General features: G+C 36.0%; 1 protein-coding gene across 38 annotated transcripts in view; it reads left to right on the forward strand.

The window, feature by feature from the left end:
• CEP170 (centrosomal protein 170) overlaps window positions 1-27,405 on the forward strand; it is a 131,976-nt gene that overhangs the window by 95,273 nt on the left and 9,298 nt on the right. For 11 of the 38 annotated variants that reach the window (XM_063809496.1, XM_063809525.1, XM_063809527.1 and 8 more), the window contains 4 exons: window positions 4,870-5,104; window positions 18,881-19,058; window positions 21,237-21,407; window positions 24,889-24,977. In XM_063809496.1, coding sequence (XP_063665566.1) covers window positions 4,870-5,104; window positions 18,881-19,058; window positions 21,237-21,407; window positions 24,889-24,977 — 673 coding nt within the window. The remainder of the gene's footprint in view (window positions 1-4,869; window positions 5,105-18,880; window positions 19,059-21,236; window positions 21,408-24,888; window positions 24,978-27,405) is intronic. The other 27 variants (XM_063809549.1, XM_063809551.1, XM_063809578.1 and 24 more) reach the window with 5 other exon arrangements.

Genomic DNA, 27,405 nt, shown 5'->3' on the forward strand with positions numbered 1-27,405 from the left:
CAGATTTATTTTGGCAAGATATATTTAAATTTAAAGACCTTGAATTATCAAAATAAAGCACTTGGTTTTCATTATGTTTTAAGTGCACATTTTAGAAAATAAAAACATTATGTTAATATCCTTAGAATTTTTTTAGACTGTTTGCAGTCCCTTTTTAATTCTAATCTTCAAAATTTATAGGCAGTAGAAATTAAATGTTAGACATGCATGGCTTGAGTTAACTCTTTCTCCAGGTCAAAGGACAAAACAGAGCATTGTCAGCAGTTTTTCTCCCCAACTGATGTTATTGCTGAATGCTCATAAGTATACATTCAAAACATGTTTGTGGTAATTTTCCACTAAAATATTCTGATATTGTATGAAGATGCAATGTGTGTTTTCTGAAGCGTGTTTGCAAAATCTATAGTTGTATGTTTTAATGCCAACAAAGAAATTGGAACATTCACAGAAATATGATACTAACAACTCTTTTTTTCCTTTTTAAGTCTCTAGACATCATAAATGATAGTATGTTTTTGTAGTGAATATAGTAGTTTAGTACTACAACACAAGAGGGAATGTTGCCTATTTTATAATTAAAAAATAAATTTTGTAATGAATGCTGTAGCTCTAGCTACAAGCTTAATCAAGCCCATCTTGGAACTTTCATTTTAATATATATGCTGTCTAGGCCTTTACTAACGAATAAGTCTCTTAGAGATAGGCATTTCAGACACCTTCCAATGCCTTAGTAATATCAACCCATCAAATGAGCCTAATAATATATTAAGAAAATCAGGCCGGGCGCGGTGGCTCACGCCTGTAATCCCAGCACTTTGGGAGGCCGAGGCGGGCGGATCACGAGGTCAGGAGATCGAGACCATCTTGGCTAATACGGTGAAACCCCGTCTCTACTAAAAATACAAAAAATTAGCCGGGCGTGGTAGCGGGCGCCTGTAGTCCCAGCTACTCGGGAGGCTGAGGCAGGAGAATGGCGTGAACCCGGGAGGCGGAGCTTGCAGTGAGCCGAGATCGCGCCACTGCACTCCAGCCTGGGCGACAGAGCGAGACTCCGTCTCAAAAAAAAAAAAAAAAAAAAAAAAAAAAAAAAAAAAAAAAAAAAATCAAATTTATTTTTATAAATTGTTACTTAAGCTGAATAAAATTCAAGAGAAAGAAATAAATTTTTTCTTCAACACAGGTAGAAATCAGAAAAACTATCATTACATGAGAAATTTAGGATGTCTTTTTAAAACACCTTGCTGGGCACGGCGGCTCATGACTATAATCCTAGGACTTTGGGAGGCTGAGGCAGATGGTTTGCCTGAGGTCAGGAGTTCGAGATCAGCCTGGCCAACATGGTGAAACTCCGTCTCTAATAAAACTACAAAAATTAGCCAGACATGGTGGCAGGTGCCTGTAATTCCAGCTACTCTGGAGGCTGAGGCAGGAGAATTGCTTGAACCTGGGAGGTGGAGATTGCAGTGAGCCAAGATGACGCCATTGCCCTCCAGCCTGGGTGACAGAGGGAGACTCCATCCCAAAAAAAAAAAAAACACACACACACACACACACAAAACCTTACTGGAAACAAAAATGTAGAATGTATACAACACTTGGAATAACAGAGAATTCGTTTTGAACTCTGGGAGTCCATAGACCTGGCTTATACTTTGATTTTAGCAAGGTAAGACCTCTCTGGGCCTGTTTCTTCTCTTTAAATGGAAGAATTTAGACTCATGTCAAAGGCCATTCTTCTAAAATTTTATGAAATAAGTAGATGGAAAATTTAAAATATTTTAACTTGAAGTTTATTTGGTGTTAATTAGCAGATGATAGGGAATTTTCTTTAGAAGAAAAAAGGTTAGGTAGCTGCTATAGTTTGGAAGCAAATGTTAAGAAAGCAGAAAGTTTTGAAATAAATTCTTTGAGAAATAACAGGTTAGAAGGCCTAGCATTGAACTCCCTTTCCCAGTCCCTTCTCCACCAGTAGCCATCATTTCACTCAGTCTCAGCTCTGTTCTTTGTCGTTACACAGACTGTGTCCAGAGTTAACTGGAGCTTTTCTTCATAGCATCCCATGTGTGATATGTTTTCCACTGGCAAAGGGAGCTCTTAATTACTTAATGATTTTTAATCACATTTTTATTTCTCTGCTCTATGCTGATTATCCAGTTTCCTCCTCAATTTTAAAGAACATACCTAAAGATGTTACCTTTTACTTTTTAAAATATGCTGTATTCGTTTGATTTTTTTCTTTTTGTTTTGTTTTTGTTTTTGAGATGGAGTCTGGCTCTGTCGCCAGGCCACAGTGCAGTGGTGCGATCTCAGCTCACTGCACCCTCCGACTCCAGGGTTCACGTGATTCTCCTGCCTTAGCCTCCCGAGTAGCTGGGATTACAGGCGCGCCCTACCACGCCTGGCTAATTTTTGTATTTTTAGTAGAGATGGGATTTCACCATGTTGGCCAGGAGGGTCCCGATCTCTTGACCTTGTGATCCGCCCACCTCAGCCTCCCAAAGTGCTGGGATTACAGGCGTTAGTTAGCCACTGTGCCCGGCCCCTGATTGCTTTTAAAAGATATTATTAGTAGCTTTACTATTCTTACTGACTTCTAGGTAGACCAGCCTATGAAAAGAGATGGAAAGTTTGTGAAAAGGAAGTTTTTCTCGTACTTTTTTCCTCAAAATGTAATTGCATTTTGATCCTAAGCTCAGACTATTAAAAGTTGATTCTAGCATGGCTCTACTTACATGTGATCACCTGACATTTAACGTATATTAATAGCACTTGGTACTCAATTTCTCCTTCTGCTTTCATGTAGTCTGCCACGAAATGTATCAGCCATCGATGCCATTCTTTCTAAGTTACCTCAAAATTAACTGTCTGAGTTTTATCATACTTACGTTTTCATATGTTCTGCAGTTATTAAAGCTCTTTGTTAATTGCTTTTCTTTTCTCTCTAGTTTCCAATCATATGTATAGTGACCATAGTTGCCTCATCAAAAATCAGAACATTTGATGTAACAAATGATTTTTTTCTTATTTATGAACACTATTGTAAGATAGCACAAGAAACACACATTTAGCATTTAATGAAATGTTTTTTTGAAACGTACAAATTTGTTTACACTATTTCTGATTTTGCCTGCCGTATTTCTTAATTTTTTTCTAAACCTCTTTACTCTTGTTCTAAACTTTTCCTAAAATTGGTTTCAAGTCTCAGGATCACTTCAACTCACGGAAGTTTTTTTATCTAGAAATGAGCACATTATCACCATGGTAAAAGTATTATCTATGTTAATAAATTATCTTACAGTGTTAAAATCAGAAATTATATTTAAGCTCCTCAAAAAAGGTCTATTGACTAATTACCTAGTACATGCATTTGCATACACTTTTACAGAGAGCCATGAACTTTCTGCATATGTTCATTCTGTCATACCTATGAATGAATCTAGTTCCAAACATCAGGATCTGCAAATAGGGGTGTGAATAAGGACGAATCGATAGGCTCTAATTTATGGCATATTCCTCATTGTAGAGTTCTCTGTTTCTTAAGCCAGTTCTGGTGGCAATATATGCCAGTTTTATCTGAGAGCAACCTCAGCCTTAGAGATCCCCAGCTGAAAATGTAGTTTTTGGAGGAAAAGACATAAAAGGCATAAAATTAGAGTGGAGGAATTTCTGGATTCTGTGCAGCTTGGGTCAGTTTCTATTAAAAAGGAAGAAGATGCTAAGGTTTTTTCACTTTAAACACCAATAACATTTAATGCTTTTCACTAGGTTTCGGAAAAGTAAATGTTTACATCCAGGAATTCTTACATTTTTTTCAAAAATATTTGTTAAACATTTGCTAGCCAACACTCAGCTAAGTGCTAGGTATACATTATTGGATTAAACAGACATGGTTCCTGCCCTTGTTAAGTTTACCAGGAATTAGCCATTATCTCTCTTTTTTGCCTCTATTTATGCTTCACAAATTATTTGTATGTTTGATTCTCATATTAACAGTAGTAAAGTGTCTGCCTTGTCTTCTGATTTTTTAAATGTGTGAGCAATACCATTTTTTTAATGTCTTTACTAACTGTAAATAAGAAAGTGATTGCCACTTTCTTTAATGTGACTCTTCACAGTATCTCCTGTGCCTTCAGTGTCAATGGTTGTGACAAAAGCTTGTACAGTTTTGCTTTTTGTAGATTTTATGCCATTGTCTATTTTCACCATATGCTTTCAGTGTCAAAGCAGCAGAGAGTTGTACTGAAGATGCTTTGTTGTGTTTTTACCACGTAAAAAGATTTTTTCCAACCATAGCGTAACAGGATGTTGAATGACAGAGGTAATGTTTTTTTTTCTGCCATCAAGGCATAATTTCCACAGCTGGAATTATGCACATCTGTATGTTGGGAAAAGAGAGTTTTTACCATCTCCATGTTGAAAGTCCATGTGGCATGAGGAAATCTTTTCCCTTGTTTTTATTTTTGTTGTCGTTGATGTTGTTACTGTCTTTTTTTTTTTTGAAAAATTCATATTTTCACTCAAGTAAGAAATATTTGCAATTGAAAAGTACTCCAGTTAAACATCGATGGATAGAGCTTGCTTAGTTGTTTATCATTAGCGAAATTTTTCATCTGAATGTTTACTCACCACACTATGGAAAACATGGTCTTCCGATTGTTTTTGATTCTTCATTGTTTTTAATTCACCGAAGTGTAATGTTTCTATCTCTAAGGAGTAGTAGACTTATGGTTTTTGTGAGGTATGTGTACGTCAGTTATTGAAAATTGTGCCGTGTGTGCGCTCTCATGGTGTTTTGAAGTCATGACTTTTATTTTACCTCCTTTAAATGATAACATAATAATTCTTTTTTTAATAATTAAACTAATTTAGTAAATTCAAGATGGAGGCGCTTTCCTACTGATTATGCTTCCACCTCAGAAGATGAATTTGGATCAAACCGTAATTCCCCTAAACATACCCGTCTACGTACTTCTCCAGCCCTGAAAACCACTCGCTTGCAGAGCGCTGGATCAGCAATGCCTACTAGTTCTTCATTCAAACACCGGATTAAAGAGCAGGAAGACTACATCCGAGATTGGACTGCTCATCGAGAAGAGATAGCCAGGTTGGTTTTTCAGGACTTATCTTTAAGAATTGAAAATTTCTATGAACATTACAACTTGGTAACAAAGTTTAGCTTGTACTTGATTTTTACTAATAGTCTAAGAACTGAAATCCACAGATAACTGTGAACTCTGTTTAGTCAGTAGTATTACTCTCTATCCAGCTTTTTTTCTTTTTTTTCTATGCCTGTACCACTAACATATTGTAGAATTAATTTATTTTGACCTTTTCTGTCTCCCCCCCCTCCCTTTTTAAGAATTTCTTTTAAAGATGGTGATAAGTAAGTGTAACTTTGAAAGGTAGGCAGTATCAGATGTACATAATTAAGAACTGCAGGCAATTTATGGATTACTTTCCTTTAAACTTCCAAAGATGTAATAGTATACCTGTTAGAGATGTGGCTACTGCTCTCTGGAGAGAATTAGGGTAAGCAGATTTTCACTCATACTTTATGAGCTCATTAAGTATGGGCAGTTCAACCCTTTAGTAAGTAAAACAAAATATGACTATTTTGAAGATTAAATCTGTTTATAGTAACCTTTAGATTATGTACAAAAAAAATTTATGCTGCAGATACGATTTTTAATTAATAATTTATGGAAATTAATAACTTACTATGGCTGAACTTTGAAGAGAGATTATACTCAAGCAGATACTATAGTAGTTAAAATATAAGGATTTTTTGTTTAAAGTTTGTGAGATGTTAGATTTTACTGCAGTATACCATATGTTACCTAAACATTTTCACTGTATACATACTAAGCTTACTTCTGTCTTTAAGACCTTAATCTTCAAGTTGTATACTTGAGGACATTATTAAAGAGTTTATACATAATATTTCATAGATGCTTTTAAAAAACAAGAAACTTTTACTCTACGTTAATGTTCATCTTTTTTGTTCTTTATTTCATTGACTTCTGTGAATTGTGTTTTTTCTGGCTCATTGGTTTGATGTAATGTTTAGTTTTTTATTTTTAAAGACTATTCACTTGTCATTGCTTTTATTCTTGGAGAGAACATGCCTTTCTAATCTCATCGTGCTGCTTAAAACATTTTTGCTTTATCATACAAATAGCTTTTTAGGAGAGTAATTAATGAAGCATTTTAAGCCAGTTGTTCTAGTTAGAGGAAAGGCATATATGTACTTTGGGATCCATGGATCATTATGGGCCAACAAAATGCTTGTAGTGAGAGCATCTGGACACATTTTTTTGTACTTCCAGGCGCTGCTAGCAACAACAGGTCTTACTCTTGTCTCATCATTTTTCCCCTTCCCTTGAAAAAGATGTCCAGCTACACAAGATCCAGTGGTGCCTGTATGTCTAGATGCCTCCTGGCAGGAGGCCTCCTCTCTCAAGCTCCCTCTACCCCAAACTAGAAAGACTAAAAACCTTCTTCTTCTTCTGAGCCAAATACACTTCCCTACCCCCAAATAAAAAAACAGTTGTAATACAAAGAGAAGAGGGAATAAGGGCTATACACTGTATTTTCACTTGGTTCCATTTTGCTATGTGCATAGTGTTACTATTATCAATGTGTACTTTTTATTATCTATGGCAGGACTTTAAGAACAGGCTATTTAACCTACAGTGATGTTCATGCCTTATCCCTCTAGTTTGTCAGTAGCACTATGCTAATAAAACTTGCCTTTGGGATTTTAATTTTTCAAGTTATACTTTCTAGCTATATATCTCAAAGCCAGAGAAGTGGTTTTTTTGTTTGTTTTATGTGGAGAAAAAAGGAGGGTGGTGGAAGGAAGGAAAGATACAAAATATGGAAGGAAATGTGGATATTTAATGTTTCTATAGAGCAGTGATAAGTTTGCTTAGGGTGAGAAAATGTATTTTCAAATGGCTATGAATCACAAACTAAGTAGAATATGAGAAATAATTTTATTTATTTAAATGAACTACTGTCACCTAAAAGACTCCTGTGCTGAGAGCAATATTTGAAGAGTAATAGATAAAGACACTTTTATTTGAAAAATATAATAGTGATTTTTAATTTATTACAAAAATGTTTTATGCTTTAGCATACTCTTTCTGTTTAGAATTTAGGACTATTTCACTTGATCAGCACTTTGTTAATCTGTACATAGTAACTGTTTACCTGCATTTAAATTTAAAGCACAAAAGCAAGCTCCATTTAGAATATGAAGTGTATAAGCGAGATATGGCATATTTGGTCTTCAGTTTGACGAGGGAAGGTTTCTTTCAGGTATCCCTGATGCATATGCTTGGTAGCTCCTGCCTCAGTTTCTCTGTTATGAAAACAGATATTGACTTCCATCGAGTAGGAATGTAACACATGATGCAGGTTTTTATGAATATTAGGGTAAACAGAGCTACAATACCAGCTTTACAGATGACCAAATGAAATACATTCAACCTAAAAATTATACTGGAAGATTATCTACAGTAACACCTCGAAGATAGTACAGGTTTGGTTTCAGACCGCTATAGTAAGGCAAATACCTCAAAGCAAGTCACACAGTTTTTTTTTCCTAGTGCATGTAAAAATTATGTTCACACTATACTGTGTGCAGTAACACTGCTTCTTAAAAAAAGTATATACCTAAACAAGTAAATATTTTATTAGTAAAAAACAGCAGTGATCATCTGAGCCTTCAGTAAGTCATCAGCTTTTTGTTGGCATAGGGTCTTACATCCCTGCTGATGACTGTGGACTTATTCAAGGGCAGTGGTTGCCGAAGGCTGGGATGACTGTGGCGATTTCTTAATTAAAAGAAGACAACAGTGAAGTCTGCCACGTTGATTGACTCTTCCTTTCATGAAAGATTTCCTTGTAGCAATGTGATGCTGTTTGATAGCATTTTACCCAGAGTAGAACTTCTTTCAAAACTGCAGTCAGTCCTCCCAGACCCTGCCGCTGGCTTATCGACTGAGTTTATGTAATATTCTGAATCCTTTGTTGTCATCTCAACAGTGCTCACAACAGCTTCACCAGTAGATTCTATTGCAAGATACCACTTTCTTTTCCCATCCATAAGAAGCAACTTCTCATCTGTTAATGTTTTATCACGAGATTGCAGCAATCCAGTCCCATATTCAGGCTTCACTTCTAACTCTAGTCTTTCTAGTTCTGTTTCTGTTTCCACCATATCTGCAGTGACTTCCTCCACTGAAGTCTTGAACCCTCAAAGTCATCCATGAGGGTTGGAATCAGTTTCTTCCAAACTCCTGTTAAACTTGATATTTTTACCTCCTCCATGAATCACAGAAGTCCTTAATGGCATGTAGAATGGTGAATCCTTTCCAAAAGATTTTCAGTTTACTTTGTCCAGATCTATTAGAGGAATCATTACCTATGACAGCTATGTCTTGCAAAATGTATTTCTTAAATAAAGGAATACATTTTCTGCTTAGAAGACAAAACGGGCCAGGCACGGTGGTTCACGCCAGTAATCCCAGCACTTTGGGAGGCCGAGGCAGGCAGATCACGAGGTCAGGAGATAGAGACCATCCTGGCTAACACGGTGAAACCCCATCTCTACTAGAAATAGAAAAAATTAGCTGGGCATGGTGGTACGTGCCTGTAGTCCCAGCTACTCGGGAGGCTGAGGCAGGAGAATTGTTTGAATCCGGGAGGCAGAGGTTGCAGTGAGCCGAGATTGTGCCACTGCACTCCAGCCTGGGCGACAGAGCTAGACTCTATCTCAAAAAAAAAAAAAAAATGGCTGGGCGCGGTGGCTCACGCCTGGAATCCCAGCACTTTGGGAGGTTGAGGCGGGTAGATCACGAGGTCAGGAGATTGAGACGATCTTGGCTAACATGGTGAAACCCCATCTCTACTAAAAATACAAAAAATTAACCTGGCGTGGTGGCGGGCGCCTGTAGTCTCAGCTACCCTGGAGGCTGAGGCAAGAGAATGGCGTGAACCCAGGAGGCGGAGCTTGCAGTGACCCGAGATGGCGCCACTGCACTCCAGCCTGGGTGACAGAGCGAGACTCCGTCTCAAAAAAAAAAAAAAAAAAAAAAAAAAAAAAAAAAGTCAAAATGGCTCCTTGATCCATGGGCTGCAGAATGGATGTTAGCAGGTATGAAAGCAACATTAATCACCGTGTACATCTCCATCAGAGCTCTTAGGTAACCAGGTACATTGTCCATGAGCAGTAATATTTTGCAAATAATCATTTTTTTCTGAGCAGTATGTCTCTACAGTGGTCTTAAAATATTTAGTAAACCACACTGTAAATATGCCGTAATCCAGGCTTTATTGTTCCATTTGTAGAGCACAAGCAGAGTAGATTTAGCATAATTCTTAAGGGCCCTATGACTTTTGGAATGGAAAATGAGCATTGGCTTCCAACATGAAGTCACCAGCTACATTAACCCCTAACAAGAGAGTCAGCCTGTCCTTTGAAGCTTTGAAGCTGGGCATTGCCTTCTCTCTGGCTATGAAAGTCCTAGATGGCATCTTCTTCCAATAGAAGGCTGTTTTATCAACATTGAAAATCAGTTGTTATTATAACCACCTTAATCAATTATCTTAGCTAGATCTTCTGGATGAGTTGCTACAGCTTCTATATCAGCACTTGCTGCTTCTCTGTGCACTTTCATGTTAGGGGGATGGTTTTGTTCCTTAAGCCTCATGAACCAACCTCTGCAAACTTTTCTTCTGCAGTTTCCTCACCTCTGTCAGCATTCACAGAATTGAAGAGAGTTCAGATTTTGCTCTGGATTAGTTTGGCTTAAGGGAATGTTGTGGCTGGTTTGATCTTCTATCCAGACCACTCAGACCTTGTCCATATCAGCATTAGGCTGTTTTGCTTTCTTATCATTCCTGTGTTCACTAGAGTAGCACTTTTAATTTACTTCAAGAACTTTTCCTTTGCATTCACAACTTGGCTGTATGGCACAAGAGGCCTAGCTTTTGATGATTGCCAGAATAGTAAGACAGAATTTAAAATGGTTCCATGGTTGATCAGATGGGAGATTGGTGGGAGTAGGGAACACAAAAGGCATGGGAAAAGAAGATAGGTTGTATTTTGGTCATACTGACACCAACATGCCTAAAGGATAGCCCTGTGAAAAAAGCTAGCAGACAGTTGAACTGCGGCTGTGAAACAGGAAGCCGTGAGGGCTAGACTCATCGTTGTAGTCATTCGTAAAGAGTAAATACTTGGAGCTATTGTAGTATCACCAGGGAATGGTGAGGGAGCTGCAAATGCGGCTGAACTCTGAGATAACCTCAGTGACAGGGATGTGGTGTAGCTGAATGGTGAAGAATATGGACTCTGGACTCAGACCATATTCTTGGTCTGAGATTCAAACCCAACTCGACCACAAGGTCTGTGTGACCTAGGATGAGTTAATTAAATGTGTTCTAGCGATCTCATCTGTAAAATGGACGTAATGGTGCCAACCTGAGAGAGTTGACAAGTTGATGCACATACTTAACCTAGTGCTTGACATATAGTCAGTAGTCAATAAATGTTATATTTAAGAGGGATACAGAGAAAACAGTGGTTTATGATTATAGTTAGAACTTTATTTGGAGCTTTTAATTTTGTGTAGATCTCACACGTTTAAATTTATGAGAATCCAGATATAATTGGAATTTCAGAACCAGCATTACATTCTACAGTTTATAAAATGCTGGGCTTACCTTATTTGTGCTTAAGAATCCCAGCCAATGCTTTGTTCAAATTTCCGTCCAAACTTATTTATTAAAAAATTTTTTGTCCTCCTAGTAAAAACAGTGGTATATAAGTAGTTTGTTTTTTTAATATTAAAGTGATCGTTAAATAGCTGTGTCAGCTGGGCGGGGTGGCTCACGCCTGTAATCCCAGCACTTGGGAGGCCAAGGCAGGCGGATCACCTGAGGTCAGGAGTTGGAGACCAGCCTGGGTAACATGGTGAAACCCCGTCTCTACTAAAAATACAAAAATTAGCCGGGTGTGATGGCATGCACCTGTAATCCCAGCTACTCGGGTGGCTGAGGCAGGAGAATCGTTGAAACTTGGGAAGCGGAGGTTGCAGTGAGCCGAGATCGTGCCACTGCACTCCAGCCAGGGTGACAGAGCGAGATTCTGTCTGAAAAATAGATGTATCACGGAACACCTATCAGTCCCGTTCCCTGATTTGTTGGCCCCAAATGAAACTCACTTGGCATTGTAAGACAAAAAGCTTTTATTATTACTAAGTCTTTTACACATAATTTTATTAGTGAAATTCAAGTAAAAAGAATACTGATCAAATATATTTGAAAACATTTTAAAATAGAACTGTGGTTTATGTTTTTCAAAGCCTAAAATATGTACAGTTAAAGTTATGAATGAGTGATAATCTTAACAGTAAAAAACCAAATTACTTGTAATTTTACTACATTATTAAAAGCTTTGTGCTTTTATTGTTTTGTTGGTAGGAACCAATTTAATTTAGTTGTCAGAATTCAATGGTGTGGGTTTTCTTATTGTCTGTAAGGTAATATAATGCTTTTCTGTGTATTGCAATTTAGCTAACAAGTCTTCAATTACACTATAATTGAAGGATATACTACATTTTGGGTTGTGATTGGAGGTGAGCTTTGATAATACCAAAATGTTTTTTGTTTTGGAGAAAATATTATGGATATAAAAACTACCCTAATCAAGCAATAAGGCATATCTGCCAAGTCAGTTTGAAGACATCATTTGTGGATTGATAATATCTCAAGTCTAGGCCCTGTTATTTTGTTGGGCTAGGTCAGATCCAAACAGCAAGAGTAGGGAAATAAACCACCTGCCCACAGGTTCAGATGACAGTGATTCTTCAGTTTCTCTGTAGTTTTCCACATTTCCTAGAACTTCATTATTCCTTCCTCATAGTCTGTACCTAAGTCTCTAAAAATACTCTGGCTATCTCAGGTCTTGTTTCTTGAGTAAATACTTTGCTGTCAGATGACGTCAGACCATCTTCTTTTAACTTGCCGATTTTGTCTCTGGTGGAGATAGCATGGGTTTGCTAAAACCTTTAAAGTTATCCTCTTAATTACATCTTTATTTGTGACTTCCTCTGCTTATTTGAAGCATATTCCTAAGTCTAGTTTCGAGACTAGAATCTTTCTACATTTTACCAAATGTAACTTATCTGTAGCGATAAACATTTCATTCACAATAATGGGAGGTGCCTTTAAAAAAATTAAATCTCTATCTCTTTTGATGGCTAGAAGTAGACTCCATGTACTTTATTCAAACTGCTTTTCTAATCAAGCCACTCATTAAATTGCTCTTGCTGCCCAAAAGAAACCTCCAATTTCAACTCATTATTATCCCATCCTAAATCTTTTGTGGCTCAGTGTAACTCTTTCCCAGTTCTCCATACTTTTGTTGCATAAAGAATGGGGTTTGCCAAATTTTTTTCATTAAGGTCTTCTATTATTGAATCAAAATGCCACTAACATCTAACAAATTAACTGACAGTTTCCACTGATGGAAGAGAAAGATCTTTCCTTATCCTTAGGAAACTTTTTTTTGTGAACCTTCTTCATAGTTGGTATGTAAGTCAAATATATGAGTTAATCAATACATGAATTAAACTTTGAGCCTCTTGCCCGGACTTCTTATTCTTTATTGTACTGTGAGATCATGGAATCATTCATAACTATTGCTTTGTAAATACTAAATAAATTTTTAAAATTATGTTATTTTATTTTGAGACAGAGTCTCACTGTGTCACCCAGGCTGAAGTGTAGTGGCGCGATCTCGGCTCATTGCAACCTCTGCCTCCCAGGTTCAAGCAATTCTTGTGCCTCAGCATCCTGAGTAGCTGGGATTACGGGTGTACACCACCACGCCTTGCTAATTTTTTTTGCATTTTTAGTAGAGATGGGGTTTCACCATGTTGGCCAGGCTGGTCTCAAACTCCTGAGCTCAGGTGATCCGCCCACCTCGGCCTCCCAAAGTGCTGGGATTACAGGCATGAGCCACCGCGCCCAGCTGATACTGATACCAAATAAATTTTGTTGAATAAATGATGCCTGGAGTCTTCCCAAATTTGTCTATGTCTCCTTTGTTTTTTGTTGTTGTTGTTTTGTTGGATTTTTTTTGAGACAGAGTCTCACATTCTGTTGCCCAGGCTGGAGTATAGTGGCATGATCTCGGCTCACTGCAACCTCCACCTCCCAAGTTCAAAGGATTCTCCTGCCTCAGCCTCCTGAGTAGCTGGGACTACAGGCGCATGCCACCATGCCTGGCTAATTTTTTGTAAAAGTAGAGACAGGGTTTCACCATGTTGGCCAGACTATTCTTGAACTCCTGACCTCAAGTGATCCACCTGCCTCAGCCTCCCAAAGTGCTGAGATTACAGGCGTGAGCCACTGTGCCCAGCCTCTTTTGTTTTTTAAAAGATACCTAGCTCGTTATCAGTAGGCCCTGAATAGTTCAAATGCTTAAGATTCCAAATTGAAAACTTTTAAGTCAAACTCTAAAAATTTTTACGTAGAAATTCTTTGTCTTAGCCCCATTTTTACCTAGCTACAGTTAATTTTTTTGGGAAAAAAAAATTAGGATGTGAGAAATTATATTTCTGTTTTATCATAATAGCATTATTCACTGTATAAGATACAGTCATCCAGTAATGAAACATTTCAAGGATCCATATATGGAAGTCAGTATTGCTTGTTTATATTCACACCTGCATATGTTGATTTCATTATACAATATTTTACCTCATTTTGAAAGTCATGGTTTAAGATACAGAACTCATGTGAATCACATTTCTAGGAAACCTTAAGTGAATTTCTTAAGATCTGCTTGAGCTGTTTACAGTGGTAACACATCTGTATGAAAGGCATGTCAAGAAGAACTGAAGATGAGATGTGGCTTCACAACAAGCCAAAGGCTGTATTAAAATTATGTGCTGGCTAATAAAAAAGAAAGAAGATATCCAGTTAAGTGGCAGAATAGCATAAATGTGGTTATGTTCATTGCTTTTAACAGCTGAGAAAAATAATCTTGAATAATGGGCCAAAACCAGGAAAAGGCTTCAGGGGAAAATGTAGTTACAAGTATTTACAAGGCATGTACATTTTTTAAAATTATAGCCTTATCACATTAAAGCCACATCTGGGTACTTTTTTATATACTAATAAAAATACTGTATTTTTATTTGTAGGCAGTGTAGTAATAAGAATACTGTCTTTTATTTGGAGATAGCATTTCCAAGTATGTATTTGACCTTGCTAAGCATTCATGCTTCGTAGCCAATGATACTGAGCATTCCATCTGGAGTGCCTCTAGATGGGGGATTCACAATTGGTCTTTACTGGTTGGGGGGATTCACAATTGGTCTTTACTGGTTAGGGGGGATTCACAATTGGTCTTTACTGGTTAGGGAACATCTAGAACTTTTTGCTCATGCACAAAGTAAAAACCTTACATGTCCTGTTATATAAGTCCAGTTGGTGCCTGCATTCGTGTACTTTTTAACTTGACTTCTTACCGCCTCTGTGTGCTAGTATAGGGTCTCTTACAAGTGTACTTTTTCCTGCATTGTATAAGCAATGAGAATTTTAAATGAAGTGAAGTTAATTTGCTAATATCTCGGGGTTTTTTTTTTTTTTCTTCCCATGCCTTGTAAACCTTGAACCACTATACTTGTTCTATTTGAGGTGCAGGGGAGAGCATGAGTGAGTAATCACTTAGAAGGAAAAATACAAGCTAAACCAAATACTTAATGAAACAAAATTTGTTTTTACCTATGGAAATAAAAAAAATTTTTTAGCCACATGCTTATGAATTTGTACTTTATACCTGCCTTTGAAATTTTGGGGCCTGATACAGGATCCTTGGCTCTTTAAAAATAATATGGCTCTTCATTATTTGGCTGACTGGCTTTTATACCATTAGAAGGAATTGGGAAGGAGAGGGGTCACTAATCTCTTCTGCGTTCTTCTTCGCGAATCTCATTCCCGTGACCTCTGTTCAGATTAAAAGTCTCCCTAGTGCATCCTATTATAAATCATACTTTTTTATGAATCGCTGACCATATCTGTCACCATTGGGGAGGCAAATAAACCTAAAACACAGAGCCTGTGTTCCAAACGAGTTCATAATTTATACAAGGATTAAAAGCTAATTCATATCGTTCTTACACCTTTGCATCCTCACAGCTTAGCTCCCACTTACAAGTGAGAACATGTGGTGTTTGATTTTCGATTCCTGAATTACTTCACTTAGAATAATTGACGTTAGACTTTTTTTTCCTTATATTTTCTTTTTCCAGTTTTCCTGAGTACCTTTCATTTGATATCCCCTCTTTCCTCTTACAAAACTTTTTTTGCTTACTAAACTCTTCTAGATAGTGTGGAAACCATGAGCTTTTCTGGAATGACCCTTAAATGTCTCTCCTTAAACTCATTTTACATTTTAACACTTCTGGTCATTTACAAACTAGACTAAATTATTTCTTGAAAGCTGAGTCATTACAGTTATGATCTCTTAGCCCATGTTAAAGTAACAGGAGGTTTGACTTGCGGTCATAAGCTTTGGTTTTAGGATTCTAAAGCTAGTATACTTCATTAATAGCCCACCAGTTGCTTTTTTCCAGTAATATCAAAGGAAACTTAATTCCAGAGGTTCATGTGTGTATCCTCTGGAAAGTTTTACATGTAAAAACGTTTGAAAACGAATGTGCTATTAAAAAATAGGGCAAATTTTTGGCTGGGCGTAGTGGCTCACACCTGTAATCCCAGCTCTTTGGGAGACCAAGGCGGGCGGATCACAAGGTCAAGAGATCGAGACCATCCTGGCCAACATGGTGAAACCTCATTGCTACTAAAAATACCAAAATTAGCTGGGTGTGGTGGTGCACTCCTGTAATCCTGGCTACTCGGTAGTCTGAGGCAGGAGAATCACTTGAATCCAGGAGGCAGAGGTTGCAGTGAGCTGAGATTGCACCACTGCACTCCAGCCTGGCAACAGAGTGAGAGTCCACCTCAAAAAATAATAATAAGGCAAATTTTTAAATAGCTAATTTAAAACAATGTTTTGTTGGCAGTTTAAATCAATGAAGTCTGATAGTTTGTTTCTACTATAGTTGTAATAATATATAATCTTGCAAAGATTGTGTGTTTAATTGGGTATACACATAACTAGAACTCTAATTTTTAATATATCCTTTAATCTTCCAATATACCCAAATGTACAATTATTTTTTCCAGTATACAACCCTTCAGTGAAAAAAAAGTGTTATGACTGAGATAATTTACATAGGAAAATTATAAACTTTATGACTTAAAGTACATTTCTCATGTTATCTCACCATTTTTTCTTAAATAATGCATACTTATTTCTACAGAATTCTTGAAATTGAGTCAGTGGTTCTGACACTCGGGAAAACATAAAGACTAGGACTAATGCTAGAGAACTGAACCCTTAGCTTCTGTTTTGTTCCTTCAGCACTATTTTCTTATCCATATTTTGTAATAAAATGGAATTAAATGTGAAAATATCTATTAGGTTTTCAAATCAACAATATATGTTGTATATACGTTAAGAATTGCTCATTTTAATACATATTTTACTATATCACATGTGGAGATTGCTGTTGTCCATGTTTTTTCTAATTAATTTATACTGTTTTCCACAAATATTAGAAACTTCATTGTACAGATCGTCTGCATAAAAAATCCTTAATGAAAAATAGAGTTTTGGATACAATGATGCTTATCTGTATTTTATCTCATTAAGCTTGGTTATTCTGTTTCTTATTCTAGTTCATTTATTTTGGGGAATTGCAAGGATTTGCTATATTATATAAGGGAACACTTTAAACACATTTTCAAAAGAGTCACATCAACAGTTAATATGTTTTAAAAAATTATATATGGAGCAATCATGTGAGACGTAGCATGACATAGTGAAAAGATCTAGTTGGCACTTAACTATGTGTGACCTTGGCCAAAAAAATGGTCGCATGTCTTCTCCTGTGCCTCATTTTCCTCATCTGTAGAACAAGATGATTAATACTTCTCTTACAGAGTGGTTGTGGGAATTAAATGAGTTGAGGACTATGAAGCTGCTTTATAATGTACTCATCATATTATAATGGTGCCTTCTGTGTATTCTAAGCTTCATGGGGACAAGGACCCTGTCTGCTTCTTCATTGCTGTAGTCTTTAGGACTTAGCACAGTGCCTGGCACATCATAAGCAATCAGTAAATATTTGTTGGTGTTTTTCCTGCCTCTTTGTGTTGATAAATAAATGAAGAATTAACTGACGTTTTTACAAAGTTTATATATTGACCATAAATTGGTTCTGTTGGTCCATAAACTTCAACTTAGTTCCCTTTTTAAATCTAAATTTTTATGTAATTACTAATGTGCTTGAAAGTCTTTCAAACTCACATTTTGCATAAGTTAAAAAAATGTTACTTTAAGCCAGGCATGTGTCTGTAATCTTAGCTATTTGGGAGGCTGAGTCGGAGGACTGCTTGAACTCAGGAGTTCGAGACCAGCCTGGGCAATATAACCAGACCTCCTAGGCTCTTTTTTTTTTTTTTTCTTTTTAAGTTACTTTGTATTTCCTTTGGATTTTGAAGTTGCAGAAACTTTCATATATACTTTTAATAATATTCTGTCATTCCAAAACCTTCCCTGTGGAAATAGCCACATTGAGTTTATGGGCAGTGGATGCAGCTTGGAAAACGTTAATGTCTTATTGAAATGAAATGTTTCTCAAAAAACAAGAATATCAGTGGTAGGTTTTGTAAGTTTCTCCCTCTTAAAAAAAAAACTCTGAAAGAAAAATCTCTATTTTCACCTTTGATTATCACAGGTAACAGTTATTTAGTTCTTCAGTCCATGTAGGTAAAAATGCAAATGGCTTTATGGAAATGAGTACTAAAGCTTGGATCCAGTCCTGCCTTAGCTACATCTAAAGGTGTGATCATGAGCAAGCCATTCAGGTTCTCTGAGATTGTGATAAAGTCAGATAAATCCTACCTCAAAAGAACTTTGTGGGCCTCAAGTGACATAACATGTACTAGAAAGTGCTGTGCATAGTATAAAGTGCTCTACGAAAGAGTGCAGGGTTCTTAATTTCTTGGTACTGTAGACCCCTTTGGCCATTTTGTGAAGCTTGTAGGGCCCTTCTCAGGTGTAAACATAAAAGAATTACAAAGAAATCCAATTATATTGAAATTCAGTTATCAAAATATTTGAAAGTAAGAGGAATTTATGGTTCTTTATTAACATTAAATAAAATGTTATTATTGTGTGTTTAATGACTTCAGTAGTTTTGAAGCAGTGATGACCATAAACGATGTTTAAATATACCCGTAGCAACTGTAATGTGATCTCTGTTGATGACAAAAATCACCAGTATTGCTAATACCACTGTGATTTGTTGCCTGTATTTATAATTGAAAGAAATGCTAAGCGTCACTTAGAGGTTAGTGAATACATTGTAATTGTTTTTTCTCATTTAAGTTCATGAACTGCTTGAATTCTATCCATTATTCCCCAAGTTTAAGACCCCTGTGATGTATTAATGCTAGTCATTAACACAGTGTGTGTTAAGGGCATAGCTCTACTCAAGGGCATTTAAAGTACATTTGTCAAGGTGATATCTTGTAGGTTATTTGGAGTTTAGTTTCATTAATCTTAATTTTGGAATTAAGGTTTAAGACTGATTATCAAAATAGTTAATAGTTAATTTGGGGTACAAATATTTAATTAGATATACAACTTACATGACTGATTATCTCATAAATGATTGTTTCTAGAGCTGTTTATTTAAAAGGGATTAAACTTCTTTTCTAAAATTATTACCAGGATCAGCCAAGATCTTGCTCTCATTGCTCGGGAGATCAACGATGTAGCAGGAGAGATAGATTCAGTGACTTCATCAGGCACTGCCCCTAGTACCACAGTAAGCACTGCTGCCACCACCCCTGGCTCTGCCATAGACACTAGAGAAGAGGTAGGAGATCTTCATGGAGAAATGCATAAGGTTCTTTCTTTTCTTTATTTCTTTTGCTTTTAGCTTTTTGCTTAGTTTATTTTAGTTATGTCCACCCTCCCTGTTTGCATGAAGCTCTGCATTTTCCAACTTTGCTTTAACAGTTTATTTTATGTTTTTGTAACAAAACTAGTGAAGGCTAACATTTGGTCTACTATTAACACGAAGCTGGAAAATTCTTTAGAAACAGCATTTTGCCTGCTAATTCTTGGTCCATAGCTTCACTTGAAACATGAATATAAATGGTATTTTGAAAAGCAACCCAAAATTTGATAAATGATGGTATAAAGTTTCTATAAAGTTTGACTATGAAAATGCTCCAATTAAAAGTATTTTTATCGCTAGTTAACTAGAAAATACTCTGATAACAAAGAGAAAAATCCTACAGTTTCACTGCTTTAATAATTCTGTTGATAAATACAAACACATACACATAAAGATATTTTGAAAAATTGAAATATATATGTAATATACATACATATAAATACATATTCAGAACATTTTTATAAAGTCTGGAATGCAAGTTACCATGTATAGACTATTACCCATCCAATATCAGGGCCTCTTACAGTATAACTCCAGGAGGCACCATTTGCATAACATTGCTCCAGACAGCGCCTTTAACATGTAATACAAAATTAATGGTACTATTTGGCCATGTTGGCTGCTTTGATTTGGGGCAGAAATGTAAGCAAAGGATTGGCATTTAAAAGAATGAACTTCTGTGTTTGGAGGTTGGCAAATTGGCCTTGCTGCCAGTTTTAATACAGACCAAAGAACTAGGAATGGTTTTTACATTTTTGAATGGCAGGAAAAAACATCTAAAGAATACTAATTCGCAACATGAAAATTACATGAAATTCAAATTTTGGTATTCATAAATAAAGTTTTATTAGAACACAGCCACACTTATTTGTTTAACTATCATCTATGGCTGTTTCTTTGCTACAGGGGCAGAAATGAGTAGTTGAGACAGAGATTGTATGGCTGCAAAGCCTGAGGTTTTATTATCTGTCTCTTTATAAATAAAATTTTGCCAGCCCCTGGTATTGATTATTCTGCTTCTTCAATTTTACAAGATAATCCTAAATAGTAGGCAAAAATGGCTAGCCTTTTTGACAAATTTAATTGTCGTAAACTGTGCTAATAATATTTTCTTCATTTGCTTTTTGTCACATTCTTTAATCTGATTCTTTAATGGTCACTTTTTTGTTTGTTTTCCTTCAGTGTGTTGTTTAACTTAATAAATGATACTTCATCAATCTGTGTAGAGTTTTGTTACCACATTGATCAAATGTAACTGTAAATGAAATCATCCTTATTGATGAAAACCTTAAGGATCGTCCTGGTGGCAAGACATACACAATTCTTCTGGTACATTTAAAATGTTGAAGATATTATTTTCTCAGCTTTCTAACTAAATTTTACCTAACATGATTATACATTCACTCAGACCCAGTAAAATTACTTAAACATTTCATTGAATAAACTTTATTTTCTTTTTGTTTTATTTCAGAATACTGTACTAGGTTGATTCCCTCTTCAGTAAACCCGAGTTACTTAGTATTGTATGTCTGTGATTTGCACTGTAGATGGCAGTATATCATTTCTATTAGAATGTGTAACTTCTATAGCATTGTTAAAAGTTTGACTAAGATCAAAATATTTATTTTGTGGATTAAAAAATATTTTCCTTTTGTAAACTTAATTGGAATTTGCAATTTATGTATCTTGTGAAGAAATTTGACACCTGGATTTGGGGAGGAAAAAACAAGATAGGAAACTAAAAGAAAAAGAAACATTATTTTACACTGGTAAGGCAATGTGAGTAAAATGAACTCATTGTCCATCTACATGGCTCAGCTTTTTTTCTATTTACCATCTGTTTTCCATTTGGAGAAAATCTTATCCATGGAAGAATTAAATTTAACATAGTTATATATTTTAGATTTTGAAAATAAAACCTATGTAGATGAATCTCGATTTTATAAAGGAAATACATTTGAAGTGCTTATAAAAAGAAAGAGTAATTGGTTTATTGAAGATGTTGTGCCTCTGTTACTACTTGAGAATGGAATAACTTCTGTCTAATCATAAAAATTGTAATGCCAATATTGGTACTTTTTCAAATTACTGTGTTCTCATAAAGGTTTGCTTTCGTCCCATTAGTTGGTTGATCGTGTTTTTGATGAAAGCCTCAACTTCCGAAAGATTCCTCCATTAGTTCATTCCAAAACACCAGAAGGAAACAACGGTCGATCTGGTGATCCAAGACCTCAAGCAGCAGAGCCTCCCGATCACTTAACAATTACAAGGCGGAGAACCTGGAGCAGGGATGAAGTAAGTAAACTATAAATTTTAACATGTGGCAGAAGCAGCATGTTCCGTAAGTAAGAAAAGGAGGAAGCATTCAGTGAGTAGGGCTGGGGAAAAAGTGATTCTCCTTAATGAATGCAATGAAATTTCACCATGACATCACATCATATACAAATAATTATGTCACTTAGAGGTTAGCGAAAATAATACTGTAATTGTTTTTTCTCATGTAAGTTCATGAATATGAATTTAGTTCTTAAATTCATTCTCTAAATGAATTTAGTTCTTAAATAATGCATGAAAAACTAAAACTTTTACTTAAAAAATACAGACAAATATCTTTCAATATTGTACTAGGGAGTGATTTCTTAAGAGAAACACAAACTTTTGGCCTTAGAAAATTGAGACATTTGAGTATATTAAAATTAAGGACTTTTTCTTTATTAAAAAATAAAGAAGGTAGAAATACAAGTTACAAACTTTTGCAAAACATACAGCCTTTGAAGGATTAGTATACAGTATATATAAAAAACTCCCTCCAATCAATTAAAAAACACAATAGAAAAATCTGCAAAGACATGAACAACATTTCACCAAAGAGAAAATACTGAGGCGGGCAGATCACCTGAGGTCAGGAGTTTCAGACCAGCCTGGCCAACATGGTGAAACTCCGTCTCTACTACAAATAAGAAAATTAGCCGGGCGTGGTGGCATGTGCCTGTAATCCCAGCTACTCAGGAGGCTGAGGCAGGAGAATCACTTGAACCCGGGAGGCAGAGGTTGCAGTGAGCTGAACCCACACCACTGCACTCCAGCCTGGGTGACAGAGTGAGACTCTGTCTCCAAAAAAAAAAAAAAAGAAAAGGAAAATACTTAAGGCCTACAAAACATGAAGAGAAGTTTAACTTAATGAGCATTCAGAGAAATGCATGTCAAGACTACAGTGAGATTATAATCATTCAATTGTTGACATGTTAAAGTCTTAAAATGTTAAGTATTGGAGGAAAGGTAGCTACATAGGCTTTCTTATGTGTGGTTGGTGGAGGTTAAGTTGGTGCCACGGCTCTGGAAAACAGTTTGACACTATCTCCTAAAGTTGAAAATAAAGACATCACATGATCTAGCAATTTTCTTGCTAGTATATGTACAAGAAAAACCCTTTCCCATTGATAGTAGAAGTTACATTTATAGTAACATTGTTGACAGTATCAAAAACTTGGAAACTGTTTACATCAGCTGAAAAGTGAATGTATAAACTGGTATATTCCCAAATTGAACAATAATAGAGTAATAAAAAACTCAAAGATATAAAGGAGTTTCTTCATAAAAGAATGGTTATTTCAAATACTACTGTGGAAAGAGGTGATTTATGAACAACACACAGAGGTGGTATAGGCTTAAGGGCTGGGTAGAGGAATAATGTAGAAAGAAACAGTTGACCAGAAGAGATTGATCATAGATTAATATCTGTGGATCCCTGGATTTAGGAATAAGATCTTGAGATTATTATGTAAGAATATGTATGTTTCTCATGGTACTGAGTAGAAAAAGATCTACTTGGTAGAAAAGTATGCAACTAGCCTGAAAGTTACAACTGAAGTATACTAAAACGTTTTACAGCATACTTGATCTGTCCTGGCCTAATAGTTGATTTGTTCTTGGTATCAGGAAAAGAGCCTATTCTCTAAACTTACTCATAATCATTCTGTCCCGATGTCTAGGAAGACAAATTTCTCCAAACATAATAAAACTATGTGGAAGAAGTGTATGTTTTTAAAGAGAATGGAAACATCTAGATTGATAGTTATCTCAAGGTTGATATCAGGAATTTATTTAATACTTTGTGACAACAAACTAAACTTCATGAGCAAAGAAAAGAGAAATATCCTATTCTGTGTTGCAGTGTTTCCTTAGACTCTCCTGCCCTTTCTCATGCCTTCCTAATTTGTATATGTCTTCCATCCTTATTTGATTGTTTTCTTAAGGCCCACAAAAACCATTTTGCTTATTTATCCTTTCCTTGACAATGTTATTTTTCACAACCTAAATAAACTTTTATTACCCACTAAATTCAAATCCTTGTCATTCTGAAGTTAGTTCACGTTTTTCCATGATCACTTCCTTATTTATGCCACTCATCAATGAACTCTCATTAGAATTCTTTTTTTTTTTTTTTAATTTTGAGAGGGAGTCTCGCTTTGTCACCAGGCTGGAGGGCAGTGGTGCTATCTCCGCCCACTGCAACCTCTGCCTCCCAGGTTCAAGCAATTCCCCTGCCTTAGCCTCCTGAGTAGCTGGGACTACAGGCACGCACCAGCACTCCCCGCTAATTTTAGTATTTTTAGTAGAGATGGGGTTTCACCATGTTGGCCAGGATGGTCTCGATCTCCTGACCTCGTGATCCACCCACCCCAGCCTCCCAAAGTGCTGGGATTACAGGCGTGAGCCACTGCGCCCGGCCTCATTAGAATTCTTGCAGCACTGAATCCCAAAATTTATGTGAACGTCTCTTGTTTTGTAGGCCTTAGGCTTTATGATAAAACATGTAATCGTATTCCCTGTATATTACCGTCACCTCTCCCAGTGGTCTTTAAACCTTTTTGCCTTCTAGGGCCTTATTTTCTGTTTTCTTTCAGGCTCTGGATATAGTACTGACAATATAAGGAGTTCATTTTGAAACCCACGGCTAGACTCAAGTTTTGTCCTTTTTCTACCATGCTTCGTTAGCTTTGCCTTTCATGATTTGGCCTAGGGCTTGGCAAACTTCAGCCCATAGGCCAAATCCAACCTGTCACTTGTTTTGTAAAAGTTTTGTTACAACACGGCTATGTCCACATGCATAATTTGCTCATTATTTATGGCTGCTTTCACTCTGCAAAGGCAGAGTTGAGGAATTGTGGCAGAGACCCTATGTCCCTCAAAGACTAAAACCTTCACCCTCTGGCTCTTTACAGAGGTTGGTGACCCCTGGTTTTGCCCATGCATCTCAACTGGAGTAATACCAACACTCAGTACAAAAACTTACTATTTTGCGTAAATTTTTCAAAATGTATCTTTCCCACTAGACTCTTTGCTGGAGAACAAGGATTGTACTCTTCTTGATTTCTGTATTCACATTACTTGGTGAAAGAATAAATAATAAATTTAGTACTCTAAGTTATTTGTATCTTCTCTTTTATAATTCAGTTGGAAGTAAGAGAGACAGGATCACAATAGTAATTGAAGATAAACTGAGGATAAAATGGATTGTGTTTGGAAACTGATATGACCAAAATAATACGGAAACTTTGACAAGTTATTTAATAATAAGAACTCCTTTGTTAATAGTGTTTCTTTCACTTTCTCATTTTAGTTACATATTAATTATATTCTTCACTGGTTTACAATTAAAATAAGCATAAATACTAACTGCCCCTAACTATAGTGACTTGTGACTAGTGATCTCAGTAGTTATACAATACAGGGGTAATATTTTAATATCTACTTTTTTCTTTGGCTGTTTCAGGTCATGGGAGATAATCTGCTGCTGTCATCCGTCTTTCAGTTCTCTAAGAAGATAAGACAATCTATAGATAAGACAGCTGGAAAGATCAGGTACATGTACATATAGCTTTAACTTTAATATCACCTCACTTTGCTTTTTGCTTTTTCTCAAGGTTAAAAATGTATCATCAGAATGAATATGTTTACCTTTGGAAAAATTTGTCCCAAAGTAAATATCTATCCAGTACTACTTTATAACTTTAAATTTATTACTAATTCAAAACATAAATAGACTTACAGATTTTATTCAACAGTACTTCAGAAATCCATGCTGCTATTGCTTATTTCTGATTCCTATAATTAAAATTTAAAATGTAATGAAACAGTATTTGAACATGGTTTGTGAATTGTAATATTCCACACAAATATAATTCTATATTGCTTATATATTGAAATAATATATTTTATCAGCATTTGATGAGTACCAAGAAGCCATTAAATTTTTTCAAAAACAATTTCAAAAGCACCATTTAAAAATTAAAGTATTCTTAAAAACAGTCTATTTAACTCAAAATAATCTGTTTTAAGTTACTGTAAACGAAGTTCGCATCATCTTCTAGAAAAATTGAGAAATTCAGAAGGAAATGTAGAAAGTTGGCCTATATAGGTAAATTTTACTTGGCATGTTAAGAAACAGAAAGAGCTTTCTTTTTATCTTGAGCCTGTATCTTAAAAATTTCTTAAAGGTGGCCGGGCATGGTGGTTCACGCCTGTAATCCCAGCACTTTGGGAGGCCGAGGCAGGTGGATCATGAGGTCAGGAGATCAAGATCATCCTGGCTAACACGGTGAAACCCTGTCTCTATTAAAATTCAAAAAAATTAGCCGGGCGTGGTGGCGGGCGCCTGTAGTCCCAGTTACTCGGGAGGCTAAGGCAGGAGAATGGCGTGAACCTGGGAGGCAGAGCTTCCAGTGAGCCGAGATCGCACCACTGCACTCCAGCCTGGGCAACAGAGTGAGACTCTGTCTCAAATAAATAAATAAATAATAATTTCTTAAAGGTGTACCAGACTTTCTCTTCACTTTATTGCCTCCTAAAAGAATATTAATTTAAAATTCCTTATGTTAAAAGTAATGTATTCTGCACCGTCTTGTCCCATTTTTCTATTTATTTTAAAATGTGTAGCTTTTTAGCAAAAGTAATACATCAACATGGTTAAAAAATATAAATATTCCAGAAAAATATTTATTATATCTAATAGTGGGTGTGTTTCCCCACTCTGGGTTCATTTCTCAAAGGTTTATACAAACTTGATCATATTTTATCTACTTTTGTACCTTGATCTTTTCTCTTAATTAGATCTTTACTTTCCCCAGAGACTATGAGTGAAATGTATTGACAGACCGCTCCATATTTGATTGGCATATGAGGCATGCTGCCTTAGTGAAAAAATAGCTGAGTCTGGGTGCAGTGGCTCATGCCTGGTAATCCTAGCACTTTGGGAGGCCAAGGCAGGCGGATCATTTGAGCCTAGGACTTGAAGACCAGCCTGAGCCACAAAGCGAGATTAAAAAAAAAAAAAAAAAATTGGCTGGGCATGGTGGCACATGCCTATAGTCCCAGTTATTTGAGAGGCTGAAATGGGAGGATCACTGGAGCTCATGAGTTCAGAGTTACAGTGAGCCATGATCATGGCACTGCACCACAGCGTGGGCGACAGAGCAAGACCCCATCTCAAAAAACAGCAATAGAATGTTTAAAACGTTTGGCTTTTCGTAAAGAGTACCTTGTACATATAAATAATGTTGAAGGTGTTTTTAGTGACTACCATTACGTACCTATCCATTGTTTTTGAAAGAGAATTTACCTTTATCAATTCCCATATATTCTTATGAATTTTAAATAGACTTAATTTTCTACAGAATAATATTTTAATATGTACTTGTTAACAAATAAGTATTAGGTACATTCTAGGTACTTTATAATTAGACATTGACAAAACAAAGACCCCTGTTCTCATGAAATTTACATTCTATATCATGTAAACCAGTCAGCTTGTATTAAGTTAGCTATTTCTGCTATCTACACATGATTTGACTTAATTTCATTATTTCACTTGAATATTACCTGTATTTTACTACCCACATTTTCTATTTCCACTTGAAGCCCAATAACCTGCATCAACTTTTTCTTATTATTAAAATCACTGGTTACACTGATGAGATAAAAAGTATAATAACAATATTAATTTCAGGTATAAATTGGAACCTTATTAACTAAAAAATTTTAAGGCTTATAATTGATTTTAGAGAAATTAAATTAGTTGCATGCTGTTTATAAATACCACATTTTATAAATCCTGATAGGGCTTATAAATGAGTCCATTGTTTTTCTTTTACTCACACTCAGTGATTAAGTAATTAGCACCCTATTATTGTCTTACGTGAGATATAGTACATGTTTTCCCCTAGTGACTCCATCATTCCTAGGTTTACGTCTTTCACAAGTAAGAGAATCCCCTTCACCGTGCAACCCATTC

Source organism: Pan troglodytes, chromosome 1 (genome assembly GCF_028858775.2).
Source record: "Pan troglodytes isolate AG18354 chromosome 1, NHGRI_mPanTro3-v2.0_pri, whole genome shotgun sequence".
NCBI lineage: Eukaryota > Metazoa > Chordata > Mammalia > Primates > Hominidae > Pan > Pan troglodytes.